This window comes from Tenrec ecaudatus, chromosome 15, assembly GCF_050624435.1.
Source record: "Tenrec ecaudatus isolate mTenEca1 chromosome 15, mTenEca1.hap1, whole genome shotgun sequence".
Taxonomy (NCBI): Eukaryota; Metazoa; Chordata; class Mammalia; order Afrosoricida; family Tenrecidae; genus Tenrec; species Tenrec ecaudatus.
In genome coordinates, this window is record NC_134544.1 from 27,163,311 (window position 1) to 27,183,227 (window position 19,917).

General features: G+C 54.1%; 1 protein-coding gene across 3 annotated transcripts in view; it reads right to left on the reverse strand.

The window, feature by feature from the left end:
• CTIF (cap binding complex dependent translation initiation factor) overlaps positions 1 to 19,917 on the reverse strand; it is a 263,218-nt gene that overhangs the window by 24,741 nt on the left and 218,560 nt on the right. For 2 of the 3 annotated variants that reach the window (XM_075533017.1, XM_075533016.1), the window contains exon 10: positions 8,768 to 8,923. The exons of the other annotated variant lie outside the window; for it this stretch is intronic. In XM_075533017.1, coding sequence (XP_075389132.1) covers positions 8,768 to 8,923 — 156 coding nt within the window. The remainder of the gene's footprint in view (positions 1 to 8,767; positions 8,924 to 19,917) is intronic. 3 annotated transcript variants of the gene reach the window in all.

The following is a 19,917-nucleotide window of genomic DNA, read 5'->3' on the forward strand; positions in this document are numbered from 1 at the left end:
AGGACCACCCTTGACACTGCCTCTTCCTAGCCTCTTGTACCCTTGGCCGCTCACGAGGAAAGATGCGAAGCCCACAGTGCTCAGTCCTGTGTAGATGCTGCGGGGCAGCCTCCTCCCCACACCTGCGCCAGATGCCTGTGGATTGAGAGCCACCTGGCAAAGGACAGGCCCAGAGAAAGGTGCCCTGTACGGACACAGTCTATAGGCTGTTGCAGGAGGGCTGGGCTGGGGGCTGGGGGAGAGGGAGACAAGGGTTCCAGGAGGCAGTGGGCCATGACCCTGTCTCTAAGAAGGGGCGAGGACCAGGCCTTGGGGAGGATGAGCATGGTTCACCCAGAAAGCCCGCTCTGGTTCTTAGGGGACTGTGGTTGTTAAATAATTTCAGGTCAGCTATTAGAGGTATGAAAGTGTAGGGGTGGTAATCAACCTGCCACTCAGGTCACAGCCTGATGGTGCCTCCGTATAGGCGTGTCTTTATCCTAAGGAGGGCCCTGGGAACCTTCCTCTCCCCCTCTGCCTTCACCTTCCTGCTGGCTGACCGAGCCCTGGAGGTGCGTCCACCGCCACTGGATCCACATGACTTTGTTCCTTCTGCATTCTGCATCATGGCACGTGGCTGCCTGAGTCTCAAGAGGGATTATGGAATAGTGTATGACTTACGGACTTGGGCTGGGATATTTTCTTGATATTTAATTACTTCTGGATAGAAAGCTCTTCATTTCTCTAGTGCCCCTGGCCTAACACAGGGACCTTCTATGGAGATACAATGGGCGGGGGAGGGGGCCCCACCCCAGGACTGTGCGGGGTGGGGGTGGGCTTGGATGACCACTTACAGAGGCTGTGTCTTGTTTCTCAGGATTATCACTAATGTGCAATTCCTCTTCAGCAATGCCTGGGACCCGGTGGGCATGCAAACACAGTGACCCTGTGGCAGCTTATGGAGGCCCTGCCATATGCCACTCACTCTCGGTACGGTGACATCTCACTAATCCTAAGCCTTAAAACAAACCTTTCGAAAAAAGATTTTAATCTGTTCCCCAGGCTGCCATCGAGTGGAAGCTGAATCATGACAACCTCATGTGCATCACAGCAGAACTAGGGGGTGACACTGCCTGCTTTTCTGGCTTTCTGCTCTGGCTCTGCAGTGGACTCAAAGCACTGACTTCAGCCATCTGCCTCACCCAGGGACCCTCCCCGAACGCTTGCTGTCGGGTGCAGGGCCAATCTTGACTCCTAGAGACCCCAAGGGACAGAGTAGGGCTACCCCATAGGGTCTCTCGGACCTGCAACCGTTACAGGATCAGAGAGCCAGGTCTTTCTCCCGGAGAGCTACTGGGTGGGTTTGATCTACTAACCTTTTCAGTTAGTAGCCGAGTGCTTAAGTGTTGCCCAGGAAAGGCAGGTTCAGAGAGGTTCAAGAATTAGATAGAAGATCTGCAGCTTGGCAGTGGAAGAGCCAGGATTCAAGCTCAGCTCTCGGAGTCTCTCAAAGCTGTGGGGCCCTGCCCACAAAGAGTCCTGGTGGCCCAGGGAGCTAAGTGTCAGGCTGCAAGCTTCGAGCTCGGTGGTTCAAATCCCACCGCTGCCTCACAGGCAGAAGATGAGGCTGTTGGCGCTAGTACAGAGCAACAGTCTGCAAACCCTAGCAGACAGCAGAGGGTGTTTTGATCCCACAATGCCTCTGGGCTTCTTAATGGACGCCCATTCAATGCACCTATGCTGTGACCCCTGGTGGTTCTTAACCTGGACTGTACAGCAGATAACAGGGAATTTAGGGTCCCCCGACCCTTTTTCAAGATCCACTCTCCTGAGGTGTGGGGCCAGAGCCATGATCTGCAGAGTAGACCTTCTCTCCGGGCTGACCAGCCAGTCTCCACGCCTATCAGGAGACGCTACTGCCCACCCACAGCCCGCTCTGCCTCTTCCGGCCAGTGGACCCTGTGGTGGTCAGAGCGCAGCCCTGGTGGCAGCACTCTGGAAAAGCCCCTTAGAGTAATGTTCGGCTGGGTGCTCAGAACTAGCAGGGGTGCTGTGGCCACGCCCAGCGCAGCTCAGTCTTTATCGTGGTCAAACCCCTCCACCCTGATAGCCCAGACAATGAGAGTAATTGAATGGATACTCATGTAACAATGTACAAATGTGGCCTTCTCATTGTGTACAGAGCAGTTTCATTTCCTGAGCCGCCTGACCTCTGAGTTCTCCTCCCTGGTCCGTGTCTGCAGGTCTCTGCCAGGAGCCCAGCCAGCTCCCCGCCCATGAGGGTGCCCACGGAGATGCCCCTCAGCAGCACCTACCCCTCCACCCCATCCCCGGCTGCAAAGTGTGGAGAGGGGCAGCCGGGTCTGGAGGGGAAGGGAGCTCTGGGGAGCTGGCCTGGGGGTAGGGTAGGGTGGGGACTGCAAGCAGGCCTCCTCCCCTCCTCTGTTGCCACCCCAGCCTGGCCATGGGGCTCGGAGGGGCTGCTGCTGTTGAGGGGGCCTCCTGCTCCTGCCACAGGAGTTCGTGTGCCACATGGTCACCAAGGCTGCTCCTGTCGTGCCCTGGGTAGGTGTCGGCCGCCCACCCTGTGGTTCTGTGCGTTTGTGACACCCACTGAGGAGGGAGAGACTGAGGGGGAGACGGGGGTGGGGGTTTGCCATGAGGAGGTGGGAGTGGGGAGCAAGGAGGACAAGAGTTAGTAGAGAGTTCCTGGTGCCAAAGGGAAGAGGCGCAAAGGGGTAAAAGCCACCCCCTGCCAGAGAAGTTTCTAGAAGAGCTCTTGAAGTAAGGGGCCCTGAGAGGGTCAGCAACCACAATCCAAAGATGCCTTGTAGAAAGGTCACAGGGTTAGAGAGGTGACAGGGGCATGGTCAGGGGCCTGGCAGGACATTGGGGAGCAGCCAGGAGATGGAGATAGGGCGCTTTGAGCTCAGGCACCAACAGGTCTGTGTGTGGACCTTTTATCTTGGCCTGGCTGAGGACCTGGGCAGGGGGTCAAGTGATCCTTTTCTCATCTGCCTCACTGCCACAAAATTGATTCTGGCTTCTGGCGACCCCCATGTATCGCAGGGCAGAGCTGCTCCGTGGGGTTTTCTTGGGGGGAGCAGGATTCAGGCCTTTCTTCTGTGGCTCCGCTCTGTGGACAGCGGAGTGCAATCCTGGGGCTCCTTTGAAGGTGACCGGAAAAGATGCGAGCTGCAACCAGGGGGCCCGAGACACAGCAGCTTCCAGGGACCAAGCCTCCTCAATCTCTTTGACAAGCACGGGGGCCGGGACCACTTGCCCTGGGTCAACCAGAAGACTCATTGAAAAGCATCCTCATCCACCACAGGGAGACGGGTCTCTGACCGGCACAGGCTGCTCATGATGGAAGCCACGCCGGCCCCTCAAGGCCCTACAGGGCCCCCACCATGGAGCTGGTGCTGGGGTGAGGACCTGACCTCAAATACTGACCGTGCCACCCACTGGCTCTGTGGCTTTGAGTGTCAGGAGGTACAGGATGGTGCCACTCATTGGCTGTCACCCGAGCGAGCACTCTGCAGCCGCACAGCGGGCAAGATAACCTTTGGAGGGGACCCCTGGGCGACGGTGCAAACGGCCACGCGCTCATTTGGAAACAAAGGTTTGAGGTTTGAGTCCACTCCGAAGGGGCCTTGGGAGAAGGTCTGATGGCCTGTGGAGGACCACCCCTGAGAACTCAAGGGGCACAGTTCTATGCTGGCACCCCTGGGGACACGGCATCGGGATGAAGGAGCCGCGCGAGAGAGTCTTGCTGAGTGAAGAGAGGCAGGACCCTGTAGCGTGCTTCAGACAGCGCTTTCTCTTCGGAATAGGTGACAAGGCAGGGCGGGGGTGGAGTAACCAGGCAGGCTGGCCTATGAGCTGGGTCCCGTGGAGGCTGCGAGCAGGGGTGGGGTGGGGGTTAGGGGGATGGCACAGCGCCAGGATGAGGATGACGCCCTAATCCCGTGAGGTTTCAAGCCCGAGTCACCTTGAGAATGGTCCATTCTGCTGGGTCTGACTCCAGAGGGAATACTGGGGTCCCAGTGTGGGCAGGACGGACCCAGAGAGTGCGGGGTTGACGGACTGAACATGTGCCCCAGACCTGCTGCCAGGGTGGACAACTCCACCATAGCTTGTCAGGGGGAGCCTCTTCCCATCCCTATGGCTGGTGTGCACACGGGGTGCAGGACCCTGACAATCAGGTGGGGAAGGCCTGGGCTCCCAAGCTGGGCAGGAGCTGGGCATCTGGGGCCAGCCATCGGCGTGGTTATTATAAACTGAGCTACTATCCGAAAGGTCAGCAGTTTGAAACCACCAGTCACTCCAAGGGAGAAAGACAGGGATTCCTGCTCCCGTAAAGAGGTACCGTCTCAGAAATCCCCAGGGGCAATCCGATCCTGTCCATCAGGGCCGCTGTGAGTCAGAACCAAGTCGATGGCAGGGAGTTTCTGTTTGCTTTCGTCCTTGCAGCTCCAGGGAAAGGGTCTGTATTTCCCCAGCATAGAAACTACCAAGAGCTGGCTTGACCTGCTCTAGGGTTAATCAGCCCGAGTTGAGGAAGTACGCCTGGGCGAGTGTGATTCAGCAGTGGGGAATTCAGGGTCTCTGGGGATCGATAAGACTCCCTGCACACCCCCCTTTCTACCTCCGTCTGGCTTGAGGGTTGAGTTTTAAGAAGTCAACTTTTCTCCTGAAAGAGTCCGGGACTGGGACGTCAGGGTCTCCGGAGGGACCCGTCATGTATCCCAGGCAGGACACTGCCTAGCACACAGTACCCTCTCAGGCCTCAACAGCCCCCTAACCTCTGGCAGAGTAAGTCACATTTGCAGACCACCAGTGCAGACAGGAAATGAAAGCTCAGTGTAGTGAAACTCTCCCCCAAGATCACACAGCCAAAACCAGCAGAGCCTGGACTTGAACCCAGGCCCAGCCTGGGATGATATGCTTTAGCAGGGTCCCCAAGCATGCGGTCTCAAGCACACGGCTGGGGGAAGCGGGCCTCCAGCTCCTTTTAAACGATGGCGTGGTAATTACATAATTTCATGTCAACTTGATAAATAGAGTGAAGGGGTGGAGTCTAGCCTGTCAATCAGGTCACAGCCTGATCATGCCTCCTGGTGGCTGTGACCTTCTCATGAGGATTCTGGGAACTTCCTCTCTTCCTTCCTGGAGATGGACCACACTCACCCTCTGCCTTGTCTTCCTGCTCACAAGTGGCTGATGGCAGCCAGAGCCCTGGGGATGCATCCACCACCGCTGGATCCATAAGACTTGTCACCCACCAGCCTGTTATCTTCCTGCACTTGGTATCATTGCATGTGAAGAGGAATTTATGGACTAGTATTAGACATATGGGCTAATATTGGACTTATGGACTTGATCGGGACTGGGCTGGGCTGTTTCCTTAATGTACAATTACTCTTTCTATAAAGCTCTCTCTTACACACATACGGAGTGTCAATGGATTTGTTTCTCTGGTCAACCCGGCCTAACACAGATGGTAAAAGCCACTGGGGACACTTTGACTGCCAGATGACCCCTAGTGTGGTGTGGGCCTGCGCCTGAGGAGCTGAACATGCTGACTGGTGTGCTCTAGGGGGCTCTCGGCACAGTCTCCCCACCTCGGATCTCACACCAGGAAGCTCACACCACCTCAGGTGGTGTGAAAAGTGTCCCAGCAGCCAGAACAGTGCTCACTTGTGGCCCCACTTCCTGCTTGGGATGGGGGTGTGGGGGAGCAGGTGCCGGCGACACTAGGAGGTGTTCCTGATCGTGCCCAGCAAACTTGTCGGGACAGTTGAGGGTATTGCCCTGGCAAGAGATTGCTTCCTGGGTGAGGCACGCTGCAGGCAAGGGTGGGAGGACCCCAGAGGCCATAGGCGCCAGACCCCTGCCTCCAAGAGGGCCGCCTTTGGACAAGCCCAAACGGATGTGGACAGAACGGCTGCAGATCGCTTGCCGCCTCATTCTGGCCCGGAGTCACCTTGAGGGTGACGTGTGGTAGGGAGAGGAATTCTGGTGTCTGCATTCCAGGTGCTCCATAAGAAACCTGGCTTGGTTCTGCGAGTGACAGCCACTTCCAGGCTTACAAAGCGCCCAGGACAGGCCTGGTGTGCAGGCGGGACCATGCGTCTGCAAGGTTCAGGCAATGCCTTCCAAATGGAGGCTACCCAGACCCTTGAAAGCCCCTCCCCTTCCTTTTCTTAAACCACTCTACGGGCACCCTTTCTTCAACAAACACCAACATGTCTTTGATCACACACACCTCCTACCCGCCCCTCGTTCCCACACAGCTCCCCTTCTCCAACTCCCTTCACGTCCCCACCGCCACCGACTCATCGCAGGCAGGCTAGCAACGAGCCTGCCTACAGAGCTCCCTCCTCTGCAGTCGCGGTCCCCAGTGGTCCCTTTTGCGTGCAAGCCGGGCCACAGCACTGTCCCCAGTTCTATCTAGTTCTCCGCCGGCCATGTCCCCGGTGGCTGCTCCTTGGTCACTGCTGCAGGGGAGCTGAAGACGCTCCAGGGCAGCACACATGGAGCACTCTGCTGGCTCAAGCTGAGGGGTCCCTGAGACCATTCTCAAGGGTTCTGTGGCATTTTCAGATCCCATGCCCTCTGGCTTGCCTCCTGGGCACGGCCCGCACCTCGATCTAGACCCTCTTCCTGGCGTCTATCACCAGCCTATAGCACCATGCTCATGTCATCCTTCAGATGTCTTCCATGTCCATCTGCCATTGAGTCGATTCCAACTCAAAGTGACCCTATAGGGCAGAGCTGAACTGCCCCGTGGGTTTCTGAGACTGTAAATCTTTAGGGGAGCAGAGAGTCTCCTCTTTCTCCCTTGGAGTGGCTGATGGGCTTGAACTGCTGACCTTGCAGTTAGCTGCTCAGGGCAGAGCTCATTCCTCATTAAGGGTCCTTTTCTATATGCTTAGATCAGTGGTTCTCAACCTTCCATAAAGCCGAGACCCTTAAATACAGTTCCTCATGTTGTGGTGACCCCTCCCCCAACCATAAAATTATTTTCCTTGCTACTTCATCACTGTCGTTTTGCTACTGTTATGAATTGTCATGTAAATATCTGATATGCAGGATGTATTTTCATTGTTACAAACTGACCATAATAAACGCATAGTGATTAATCACAAAAAAATGTAATTATAATTCATGAAGTGTCATTTTACCTCCAATACTGCTGCTTTCAACACAGTAGCTGCTTTTTAACAAAGTAGCTGCTTTTAACACAGCAGCTGCTTTCTACACAGTAGCTGTTCTCTACACATGTGTTACTGGTCCGCATATAAACTTTATGGCACCAACCCTGTCACATACACCTGTATTTGTATGGGGTGTATGTGATGGGGTTGGCACGATGATGTTATCACGCCAGGTACTCGTATGTGGGCATATTTGCATGTGGGCAGACCCACCTGGAGATGGATAGAAGAGTGGTGTCTTGGTTCCTAAAAGCATCAGAAATATGTGTTTTCTGATGGTCTTAGGCGACCTCTGTGAAAGGGTCATTCGACCCCCAAAGGGGTTGAGACCCACAGCTTGAGAACGCTGCCTTAGACAATTAAAAAACAAAACCCCAAAACTCACTGCTATCAAGTCAATTCTGACTCATAGTGACCCGCCAGCACAGACTCGAACCGCCCCTCGATGGGAGTAGAAAGCCTCATCTTTCTCCCACGGGGCAGCTGGTGCCTCTGAACTGGTGACCTTGTGCTTTGCAGTGCAACACGTAACCCACTATACCACCAGGGCTCAGAGCACAAGGAAACAACCCAAACCCCAAACCCAGACACCTGCTGCTATTGAGTCCATGCTGGTACGTGGTAGGCCCAGGAGGGTCGGGGCTGTGCTTCACAGGGTTTTCAGTGACTGATGGTTTGGAGGTACACTGCCAGGCCTTTCTTCTGATGCCAGCCTGGGAGGACTCGAACGTCCACTTGTTCCACTTAGCGGCTGAGTGCACTAACTTCACCCCTCAGATCTCTGGACCCTTCTACCTAGGTACCTAGGGGAGAGCTCCCAGCATGCCCAGCAGGCAATGAATGCCTCCTAAGACGGACACCAGTTCCTGATTTTCACCTCCCTCTGCCCCTTTCTCATTCAACTGCCCCCATCCCAGAGGATAATCCACCAGGCTGGCCAGGCCACTTCGCCCTTCCCCCTCCCTTAGCAAGTCCCACTGGCTCTAGCTCAGACAGTGCTTCTGGAAGTCCCAGCCATCCTGCCCTCAGTTCTATTCCAAACCACCAGCCTCGTACCCACAACACCAACAGCCTTGGGGCCTCCAGCTCCCCTCTGCCCCCTTGCACCCCTGCCCCAGAGACCTCATGAAGTACAGTGTTAGATCTGGCAGGGCAAGTACCCCCGCCCCGCTCCCAGCCCTACACTTCCACCAGGTACTTAATCTCCACCAAATCTCCTGGTGATCCCTACTGATTTCCTTTTCTCAGACGCAATTCAGAAGCAAACGTGTTTTTGAAATGATCCGATGGTAAGCCGATCCAACCCAAAGGTTCATTCATTCATTCATATTATACGGAGGGCATCCTTTATGCGGGCCATGTCACAGCCAGTGCCTGGGCGGCTGAAGCCAGGGGACTATTTCCCTGTGCTCAGACGCGGTAAATCGATACCTGGCTTTGGGAAGCGGCAGGGAATTGGGGCTTCCGTTGGCAAAGGGCGGATGGCTTTCTCGGTGAGGAAACCTCGTGCAGCTTTGGCCACGGATGGAGGGAATGCCAGCGCTCCGGCCGGCGCATGCGCCCCTTACCTCCCTGAGGCAGGTGTAGATGGGGCACACGAGCACGCGGAAGGGCTCGCCCGTGCTGCTGCGCATGGCGCCGAACACCTCGCACAGGAACGTGATGAAGCCCAGCCAGCGCTCCACGTCCTGCCGCTGCAGCTCCTCGCGCACCGTGAAGTCCTTCTGCGGAGACACAAGGCGGCGGTCAGCACGTGGAGTGACCCCACCCAGGCAGCGCCCGCTGCTGAAGGGGTGTCCGCTGTGCTTTGAACCAGGGTGGGTATGGGTGCCTCGTGGCCGAGGCATGACCACCAGCCAGGCTACCATGACCTTCCACTGCCTCCTCCTCAGTTGTCCCCAGATTGGAACCACAGCTCCCTCGATGCTGGGCCGTGTCAGCCTTGCTGTGGGTCTTCCTCTGTCACAGTGGGGGTGGGGGCAGGGTGAGGTGGGGCCAGGTGACACCTTTTCTAGACTCACAGGTCCCCCACTCTACTCATTCTGGCTACACTCCCCTCATGTCCAGCAACATGGAAAGCAATTGGCATGGTCAGAAATGGAGTAGAGGCTAATCAGAAATTTAGAGACATCCATCCATCCATCCAAGCCCCCTGAGTGGCTGGTGGCTTTGAACTGCTGACCTTGTGGGTCGCAGTCCAATGCATAACCACTGTAACACCAAGACACAGGACCTACTAAATAGTGACTTATAACTTGAAGGCAAAGAACTCAAAATGGTGCCATGATTCTGAGTCCATGTGGCGGTGCCAGCCGGACAAATGGAACAAGTGAGGGAGCCGGCTGTAGGTGAGGCTCAGGCCTTTGAGACACCTCTGGGCACTGCTCCTTGCAGCCGAGCTTTCTCCTGGATGCAAGTATCTCCGAGCGGGCGGCCCTCAGAGACGGCTTGGTTACTGTCTGCTCCTTGTGTGCGAGAAAAGTGCCAACTACAAGGGCAAGGAGGGGTTTTGTTTCTTCAGCTGACAAATTAGAGGTGCGGTGAGAACATTCCCAAGGAAGAGCCCTCCAATTCCAGCTTTTGATGAGGCTAGAGAACTAGATCACAGCTTATCATGGTTCCGTCCGTCCATCCGTCCGTCTGTCCATCTGTCCAACAATAGCAATGACTGTATGCACGGGCACTGAGCCAAGTTGATAGTCACAGACATCCTCAGAGGGCAGGTCCTGTGATCGCCCCCGTTTTACAGAGGACGGGTCTGAGAGCGCTCACACCATTCGTCCATGGCTGGGCGGTACTGGCAGAGCTGGGATTTGAACCCGGGGCTGCCTGCAATGTGGAGCAAGTCTTTCCTTCCTTTTCTTAAGGCATGTTTAAATTGGGGACGTAAGACAGTAGAGACCAAGCTCTTAGTCTACTTTCCACTAAGCCATTGGCCCAGAGTGTCCCTAGGAAGGCCATGCATGCCTCCTGCCTCCCCAGTCACGGTCCCCCCAGTGTCCACCTGGGTAGAACTGGGGCATGCCGGGCCAGGGGTTTCTGCTCTTTGTCTCCCACCTCAGAGGCGGAGCTGGGTGGAGCCCTCAGCACCCTGATAGCTTTGCATCCCCTCCCTCGGACAGACCTGGCGCAGGAAACCTCCCTAGAGACTGCCACGAGGTGATCCGGGCACCTGTGCAGGGGTGAATGGCTTTGCCACTCCAGAGCCTGTGTAAATCACAAGTGCTCGGGTGGGTCTATCCTCATTAGCATTTGTTTTGCCCTGAAAACCTTAGGTGGGCAGGGTAGGAGTAGGTGGTACCATTCTCATTTGAAAACCGAAGAACCCGAGGCACAAAGCAGTTACAAGCTTCGACTGGCCACTCTACACACAGAGAAGAGGTGGCAGTTGTCAGGATTTTGTCCGGTTTGAAAATCTCCTGGAAGCTGCAGTCAGGAGATGGAATGACACACTGCACCGATGACCTGTTTAAAGTGCTGCACGTCGAGAAAGTCATTTTGAGGACTAAGGTGTGCCTGACCCAGGCCCTGGTGTTCTCGGTTGCCTCATAGGCATGTGGAAGTTGGGCGATGAGCAAAGAGAACGGCAGGAGAACTGACGCATGGCACAGCAGTGCCGGTGAGGAAGACGGAAAGTACCAGGGACGGCCGAAAGAACAAACAAATCTGTCCTGGCAGAAGTACTGCCAGACTGTTCCTTAGAGGCGAGGATGGTGAGACTTCGTCTCATGTGCTTTGGACATATTGCCAGGAGGGCCCAGGCCCTGGAGAAGGACATCACGCTTGGTAGAGGGGCAGTGAAAAAGAGGAAGCCCTCAAGGAGCTGGGCGGACACAGTGGCTGCAGCAATGAGCTCAAACATCACCAGTGTGGGGACGGTGCTGGAGCAGGCGTGTTTCAATCGGTGTGCACACAGTCACTGTGAGTCAGAACCGACTCAATGACACCCAATCCCAGCAGCCAGGACACACGATGACAAGCAGAGTGAGAGGCAAAGCCCCTTCCACTGCTCTCTGTGCTGCAGCGTCCCACCTGCAGCCTGGCTGTACCCTGCGTTGCCTTCTGCATTCCTGATGGTCAGGGGTGGGGCCGGACACTGGCCATTTTTGAAAGCTCTTGGGTGACTCTACTGTGTAACTCAGGCTGAGGTGTTTACAGAGCACCAAGTTGGAAGCTAAAGTGGGGCATCTGTTGATACCTGATTTTTCCTTTCTCCGTCTCTCTTAGAGATGCCGGTGGAAACATGAGGACAAAGCTCCCGAACAATGGAGTGGAAGGTGACAGTTATCAGTCCGGACAGAACACCATTAACTCAGGCGCTGTTGCCCCCCACTCCCCACCTCCAAACTCTGGTTGTTCAAGGCGACTCAGGTCCCTGATCCAGAAGTCCAAAGGTTGGGGGGGGAGAAAGAGGAAGGTAGCTTGAGGCTCCAGCTCTGTCCCTTGTCTGCCTGTTACAAGGCAGTTCCCACCATCACTGTTCTTGCTGTACTAATCACTAGCGATAAAGGCAGGAGGAGTCAGGAGACTGGTACAGTGTTCTTAGAGGGGTGATGCTCTTAGGCAGAGCCCTCTAGTGGGAGGAGGCGGCTTGAGGTCTGTGGGTACCAGGGTCTGGAGTTTCAGAAGCTAGCCCAAGGAAGAAGCTATCGTCTGTTATCTCTATTAGATAGAGTACCCAAGCTACATCTAGACCTACGCTGACCCGCGTGGCAGCCATAAGCCACACGTGACCTCCGAGTGCTTAACATGTGGCTTGTCCGAACACAGGTTTGCTGTAAGCGTGAACAAGGAGCCCGGGGAGGGCACTGGTTGAGCACTGGGCTGTTAGCCAGAAGGTTGGTGGTTCAAACCCATCACTACTTGGGGGAAAGATGTGGCAGTCTGCTCAGTAAAGACCGAAGGTTCGGGGCCCTGTGGGGCCATTCTACCCTGTCTTTCAGGGGGCCGATGAGCGGGAGTGACTCAGCACTGGGTCAGTGTTAATCACACGGTGGTTTTGAAGACAGAGTGAGAAAGACATAGTGTCCATTGACTCTGGTTGTAAAACTACCAATTAGCTGTTCAAATTTGGGGCAGGGAGGGTTAAAAATATATCTGTTGGTAATTTGCCACGTTTGTAAGTTCATGTCACTTCATCCTTCTATGAAGAGCCCTGGTGGCATAGTGGGCTAGGTACTGAGCTGCGAACTGCAAAGCCAGCAGTTCAAACCCACCAGCCGATCTGCAGGAGAAAGACGAGGCTGTCTACTCTTACAAATAGTCACAGTCTCAGAAACCCACAGGGGCAGTTCTACCCTGTCCAGGGTTGCTATGACTTGGAATCGACTTGGTGGCAGTGAGTTTTGAATTTATCCTGCTTTGGGACAATGTGGAGCCAAACACCCAACACACACTCCACTCCAACCCCCCCAACCAGAGTACCGCCACCAACAAAGGAAATGATACAATGCAAGAGAAACTCAAAATTAATTAATCAATTACAAAATGGAGGGGAAATCCTAAGTAACTGGAAGCGAAATGAGAAATAGGAGCAATCTAGAAAAAACAGACATGGAGCAGCTAGGAGGGTTGAGCAACACAAGTCCCTGGTGATGCTTGTGGAAAAGAATGCCAAGAGGTCATGGTTTTGGGGAATGAATTCCAGGGCACCTTACAACAAGCCATAGAGAACCAGAGTCGCCTAAAGAGCACTTAAGAACATAAAAACGATCAGAGAATGATGTAGAACAATAAGGACTCTAGCCTTCTGACTTTTATTGGTAAGTTCATTCAAACTCACATATTTAAAAAACAAAAACAACAGCACAGAGAACTGCTCTGTGATGTAAACTGACCCTGACGAGAGAAAAGATAGGCTTTTCCACTTCCCTATTACCCAGATCTCATAATATTAGTCTATTACAAACAAGGAAGTCCATAAGTTAATCTCTCTAAGTCAAATACACATGAAAATCCTAAATGAAATACTAACCAATCCATCCATTATAACCAAATACCTTTAGTATCAGGCAATCTATAAATACATGACAAATCGGCCTGATTTAAAACACTATCTGACTGTATCTATGAAAAACCCCAGGAGACCCTGTCTTAAAGATTGGAACAAATAAAAGTTGACCAAACCTTGAGCTACTAAGGGTATCTGCAGCCTCACCGCTGTGGAAGTGATTCTGACTCATAGTGACCCTATAGGGCAGGGTAGACCCGCCCCTGTGGGTTTCTGAGACTGTCACTCTTTATGGGAGAAGAAAGCCTCATCTTTCTCCCTCAGGGCAGCTGGTGGTTTTGAACTGCTGACTTTATGGTTAGCCGTCTAAGGTGTAACCACTACACCACCAGAGCTCCTGTACTAAGGATATCTAGCTACAAATTTAACATACAAAAACCAAAGGCTTTCTTTTAGGACAGGAATAACCAGCGAGCTATTTTAAGGCACAAAAAAGCTCACTTATTATAGCAATAAAAACACTTAAGTGACATTATTAAGAGATGTGTAAGGTTCCCAAGAAGACACTGACAGCACTAAACAGAGCGAGGAAGGGTCTTGAGCAAGGGAAGACACCCAGACTATCGCTCACTGGGACGACTTGCTAATTCTCCCTGCCTTCGCTCACAGGTGAAACATCAATTGGCACTCAACATCGCAACCTTATTTTCGGGTAGGAGGGGCGGGGAGTGCATCAGAGTGAGGAGACTTCAAAACAAAACAAAAGGACACGGAAGTAAACCAGGGAGCTGGGTAAAAAGAAAGCAGCCCAGGGCTGGGGAGAACGAGATCCCGTTGAACCCACCCTCAAGTTTACTAGTGAAAAGGTGTAGAACTCACTGAGGACTGGACAGCTAGATCAGACAGCCTGGAAGCCAATTTGCCATCCACAAGGCTCCATCATGCAACCCCATGAGGACCACAAATCAGGGGAAAGGAAGCATTATTCATTCAAGCGAGGGGGCAGTTGTCTAAGTATGTGGGGGGGGGATGGATCATAATTTAGACTCTCGCTTCCCACTGGGTCCTAAAATGAATTCCATATGGAATGAAGAAGTTAAAAGCCAAAAAAAAAAAAGAAAGACAAACCATAAAAAACTTGAAGAAAATTAAAATTGAGTGTCCAATTACAGGATGGAGAAGGGGCTCTCTATTATAACAACAGAGGATTGCATTGACATATAAACACACTGAAAAGGCAGCGGAGATGCTGAGGGAGACAGCTGCAACCAGTGTGACAAAGGGCGATGGGCTTCACATAGAAGCAGGACGGTCCGATCTGTAATAAGAGTAGGAGGTGCTGGATGGGCACCATGGACGAAGGGCTCTCAAAGATGACTCCTATATTCAAACATACATCACCAGCAAGTACATGACAAAGAGTAATGGCATGGCAGTAGCAACCCAACGCATGGCGATGACCCCCTCCCCCTTTCAACAACGAAATCATAAATGCTTATAAAACACCATAGTTTGGTGAAACTGGATGGTCTGGCACTCAGCTCACAGTCACCCCCAAACCCACCGCCATTGAGTGGATCCCAGACTCATGGGGACCTAGAGGCCAACCCTTTGGCTTCTGAGGCTGTAAGTCTTTCGGGCACAGAAAGGCTCATCTTGCTCCCTCAGAGCGGCCGCTGGGTTAGCAGCGGGGTGTGCAATTCGCCACGCCACCAGACTCACGGCCAGCGAGCGGACGCCAACTCATAGCGACCGTAGAAGGAGGGGTAGCACTTTGAGCTCCCGAGTCTGTAACTGTCTACGGGAGCCGAAAGCCCGTCTCTCTTCTGCACGGCGCCTGGATCACAGCCCGACTCGCCAGCTCGTCACCGCCACGTCACCCAGGCGCCTGGCAGTGCTCTGCTCCGTGTGCCCAGGGCCTTTAGGAGCTGGAGCCAACCTGATCGCAAGCAACAACACTAACGGAATCACTCTTTTTTTTTTTTTTTTTGAGAAATCTTTAAAAAAGTCTTGAAATGTTCTCACTGTTGGATCTAGTCATTGCACATCAGGGCCATTGTCATAGGGAAATGTCAAAAGATAGCCAGAACAAATAAGTACACGCAACAGCTTAAACATCAGACAGTCGGGGGGAAATTAAGTAAATGGCGATCCATCCAAGCTCACTAAAAAAAAAACAAAACAATCTGCCAATGAAAAGTTTGTAACACGGGAAAAGGGTGACGTCCTGGCTCAATGAGGAAAGGCAGAATGGCGTGTATTCCACCCATACATGTGCACCACACTGCAGGATCGCGGCGTTTCAGAAAGTGAAGGACAGAGGGAGAAGGGGACTGCTGCTCAGTGGGCTCACAGGACCAGGGGTCTATGTTTGGGCAGCTCATGGACAAGCGTGATGGAAAGATCATGGGACTGACCCTCGAGCTTCCAGAAGCCCCGATAGGGGCGTCTCCGTGTCAACGAACGCTCTTGCCTTTGCATGACTTTCTGTATTGATCTAATTTTCCGGGAACCTTTCTCTTCATAATCAGAGAGATGGGTACTTAAAAAAGGAAAATGATGGGCTGTGACCTTTCCCCTTGATTTGGAAATAAAAAACTCCCCCCCCCTTTGGGTAGGACAACAGAACTCTTGGGGTGACCTGCTAGTCAGCCACGGCTCCCACAAGAACAGCGGGGAAGTGGGTTGTGAACATGCCCAGCCCAGAGGCCACCAGAAACCCGCCCGTGTGTCTCCTCCTGCCTCACACGTGGTAGGTGGCTAGCCTTTCCTCTGGAACAAGGAGTGCCTTTCTGCCAACGGAAACCAGCCGTTCCCTGGGTCTCCAGCAGGGCCCCCTCCCTCTGCCTCCTCTATCCAGAACCAGCGAGGGGCCTCTGCTTGGGGGCAGCCATTTCAAAGTCTGGTATTTGGCTTCAGGCTCTTCTCTGACTGGCAGGCTCCCTCCCGGCAACCAACCCCGGGTGCCTTTCCCCAAACTCTGAGGCTACCATTTAAGCCCCGTTTCCTGCCTAAAACTATTTATTGACGTACTGCTATTTCCTGCACCAGCCACATCAATAAGCCCTGAAAGGCGGTCAGTGTCTCAGGTTTCCCGGGGCATGCTGGGAAATTCTTCCCCGCTTTGGATAACCACATGAACTCTGGCAATGGTGGAGACCAGAGGTAACCCAGCCAAAAAACAGCTGCGTACAGGCCCGAGAGGGAGCAACACCCACTGCTCACTCTAACCAGCCCCCTCCCCCTACCGCCCTGCGTGGGGGGGGGGAGGGCGGCTGGCCACAGCAAAGAGTCCTGGCTGCTGTGGGAGGCGAGGGGTTAAATAAAGCACAAGGACCACCCTGCATTTCTCAGCTTCCCCAACTTGGCAGCCCCCCACCGGTCCCTGCAAACTCACCCTCCTTTGGTCACCCCTTGCAAACACAGGTCCATCCAAACTCTGCCTGTCCAGTGACTGTGTTGCTGTGCAGGTGGGCGGCTGCCGCGGCCATTGGGAGAAAAAAGGAACGCGTACTCCTCTGTCCTGCTGGCAGGACGGTGCTTTTTCCTTGGGAAGCTGGGATGAGAGGTGGGCGGGCCAGCAACGGGGAGGTCATGTTTTCCCCACAGGCAGCGGCGTGCTGGTGCGCGCTGTCCCCCCTTGTCGGTCGGCCCAGCGTACGCATGTGCATCACCTTTATGGGAGCAGCTTGCCAGGACTTTTTTCAGAGGAGCATCTGGGTGGGCTTGAACTGGAAACCTTTAGGCCTTCGGTGACCTGCTGCCACCCAGCTCCTTAGGCCACTAACTGCGGAAACACAAAGCCCACCGCCACTTGAGTGGACTCCGACTCATAGCTCACCTGTAGGACAAAGTAGAACTTTCCCTTCGTATTTCTGAGACAGTCTTCCTTGGAGCAAAGAGCCTCCGTTGTCTCCCTTGGAACAGCTAGTGGGTTAGAACTGCTGACCTTGCCAGCAACGTTTGGCCTTGTGTCTGTCTCATCAGGGGTTCCTTAGGCAACTGGTTCCAAACTCAAAACTAAACCCACTGCGATCAAGTCAATTCCAAACTCATAGCAACCCTATGGGGTACAGAAGATCTGTCCCTCTGGCTCTCTGAGGCTGTACGTCTTAACAGGAGTAGACAGCCCATCCTTCCGTGGAGCGGCAGATGGGTTTGAACCTCTGCTCTTGCGGTTAGCAACTCAATGTGTAGCCCACTAGGCTGTGCTAGAGGGCTTGGTTCTCTACATTGGAATGAGGAAAGTCATTTTCAGAGATAAAGTGTTCTGTTTTTATTACTGATGAGCCCCAGGCATAGCGGCTACCCCATTGGGTTGTAACTGCAAGGTCAGCAGTTCAAAACCACCCATTGCTCTGTGGGAGACAGACGAGGCTTTCTACTCCCCTACAGAGTTAAAACCTTGGAAATCCACAAAGGGCAGTTCTGCTCTGTCCTATAGGGTCTGCCCTATGAGTTGGCAATGACTCAATGGCAGTGACTTTGGCTAGGGGCGGTGCAAGTGGCTAACGAGCTTGGCTGTTATCCCTAAGGTTGGAGGTTGGCGTCCACGCAGAGAAGCACAGGAAGAAAGGCCTGGTGATCCAATGCACATGAGTCAGAGTTGGCGCCATGGCCTCTGCCGGTGGGTTGTGGGTCCCAAGCAGGAGGAGGGGGCATGGGCTGGGACAGGGGGTCAGGGCCACTGGCTTGGAGTCTTCAGAGAGGAGGGTAGGCTGTGTGTGCAGTAGAGTCAGAGGAGAGGAGCTCTTTGGGCAGCTCAGGGCAGCACACTCAGATCTGGGATCACTCGGCCTCGCAGGCCTGGAATGAGGGGTAGGTATGGCACATCTGGCACCTAGTAAGTGTCTCACAAATGGAAGTTCTATCCTACAGCCACCTTTGTCCTGACCTGACTGCTCCTTCCCAAGCTGTGTCCACTAAGCTGCACTTACAGCTACGGGTTCCATCATCCCGTAGGGCTCCAGGCTGGGCCTGGGGACTCAGTGGACTTTGGGACATCTCGAATATGATCTGCAGGCAAGAGTCTGATACTGACCCTCCCGTTTGGAGGGGCAGGGACCCTCAAGGATCCTGGGAACCCAGGCTGCCGTGTGACTGTGGCTAGTGTCGGAGTGAGCACTGATGTCTGTTGGGCCCTGTCTTGGGCTTTGGACATAAACACTCTCATCCTGGGCTGGGCTGGGCTGGCCTTTTCCTGCGTGTCCCTGACCTTCCTGGGCCATAACCCGGATATGTTCCCGCGTGGTGCCAGGGACCATCTCCAGAAGGCCTGGCTCTCATCACTCCCTCTGCTTGCTCCCTGGACACTGTTCTTAGGGGTCCTCCCTGGGAGTGACAGAAACCTTCTCACACACATGGGCCTGAACAGCCTTACAGGAGAGGGAAGACACAGCTGCCCTCTGGGCTCCGTGTGGAGCCTGTCCTCCCTCCCAGTCTGGTCTCTGCTTGTCTTAGTTCTGATTTGCTGTTGAGAATGCTGATATTTCCTCTCTGTCTCTCGCACCAGCAACGAGGGGCCCAGGGAGCGTCACAATGCTCCACCATGACTGGGAGCCCAAAGGAAGGCAGAGCCTCTCTCTTGTGGTGTCCAACTCTTGAATCTCAGGGCAGGATTCTGATTGGCCCTGCTCACCACATGGTCATTCCCCTAGACCAATCACTGTAGACATAGGGCTAGGGCTCCCTGATTGGCCAGAAGCAGGTCATATGGCCAGTTCTGTGACTGAGGGCAGGTCCCCAGACCATAGACAGAGACAAAAGTGGCTCACTGCCCAAACAAACACAGATGCTGACCTGGGACCACACGCTCCAAATTCCCATTAACCAAACCAAACTCAACTGTCGCAGACTCAATGCTGACTCGTCATGACTCTACAGGACAGGGTAGAACTGCCGCTGGGAGTTTCCAAGACTGGCACTGTTTATGAGATGGCAAACCAAACCAAACTCGCTGCCATTGAGTCAATGCTGACTCACAGCGATCCCCTGTGGGTTTCCGAGACAGAAACTATTAATGGGAGTAGAAAGTCCAGTCATTCTCCCATGGAGCTGCTGGTGGTTTTGAACTGCCGACAGTGGGGATCACTGACCAATGTGTAACCACCACACCACTGGGGCTCCTGCTCATTTATGGAGTGTCATGCCAATTCCCCAGTGTTGATGGTGACATGGGGAGGGGGGGCCTTCCTGTCCCACCCGAGGGAGGGTGGAGAGAGTGGGACTCTGCAGGAACGATGTCTAGTCTGCGCTTGTCAACAAACGGGGGTGGGGGTGAGGGGGACACACGCAGCCCCAAGTGCAGGCCCTTAGCCCAAGATGAAGTGAAAGCTACAGGAGACACGGCGTGTGGCAGACCAACCGGGACCCCACGCTTGGCCCCAGGGGATGGAGCCAGACGATGGCTGGGGCGCGCCAGGGGCCAGTTGCAGTTGAATCTAGATCATCCTGGAGCCATCCTCCCAGCTCCTCAGGGTGTGAACATCAGAATATTTCTGTTGGCAAAATCAGGTCAGGTAAGCTCAGCCCTGGAGCTCCGTAGGAGTTGGGAGGGGTGGCGGCGCTGAGGAGCAGTGTGAAACTGCAAAGCGGGGCTGATTCAGTGGGAATTCTGTCTCACACTTACTTAGGCAGGCGTGAAGCCCCATTCGAGGCGAGGGGGAGCAAGCGCCCACTGTGACTGTGGCCTTGAAAAGCCCTCGGCGAGGCTGAAGTTTCCCTCCGCCTGGCCCAGAAGAGGGAGGGCTGGCTTGTCCAGCAGCCTGG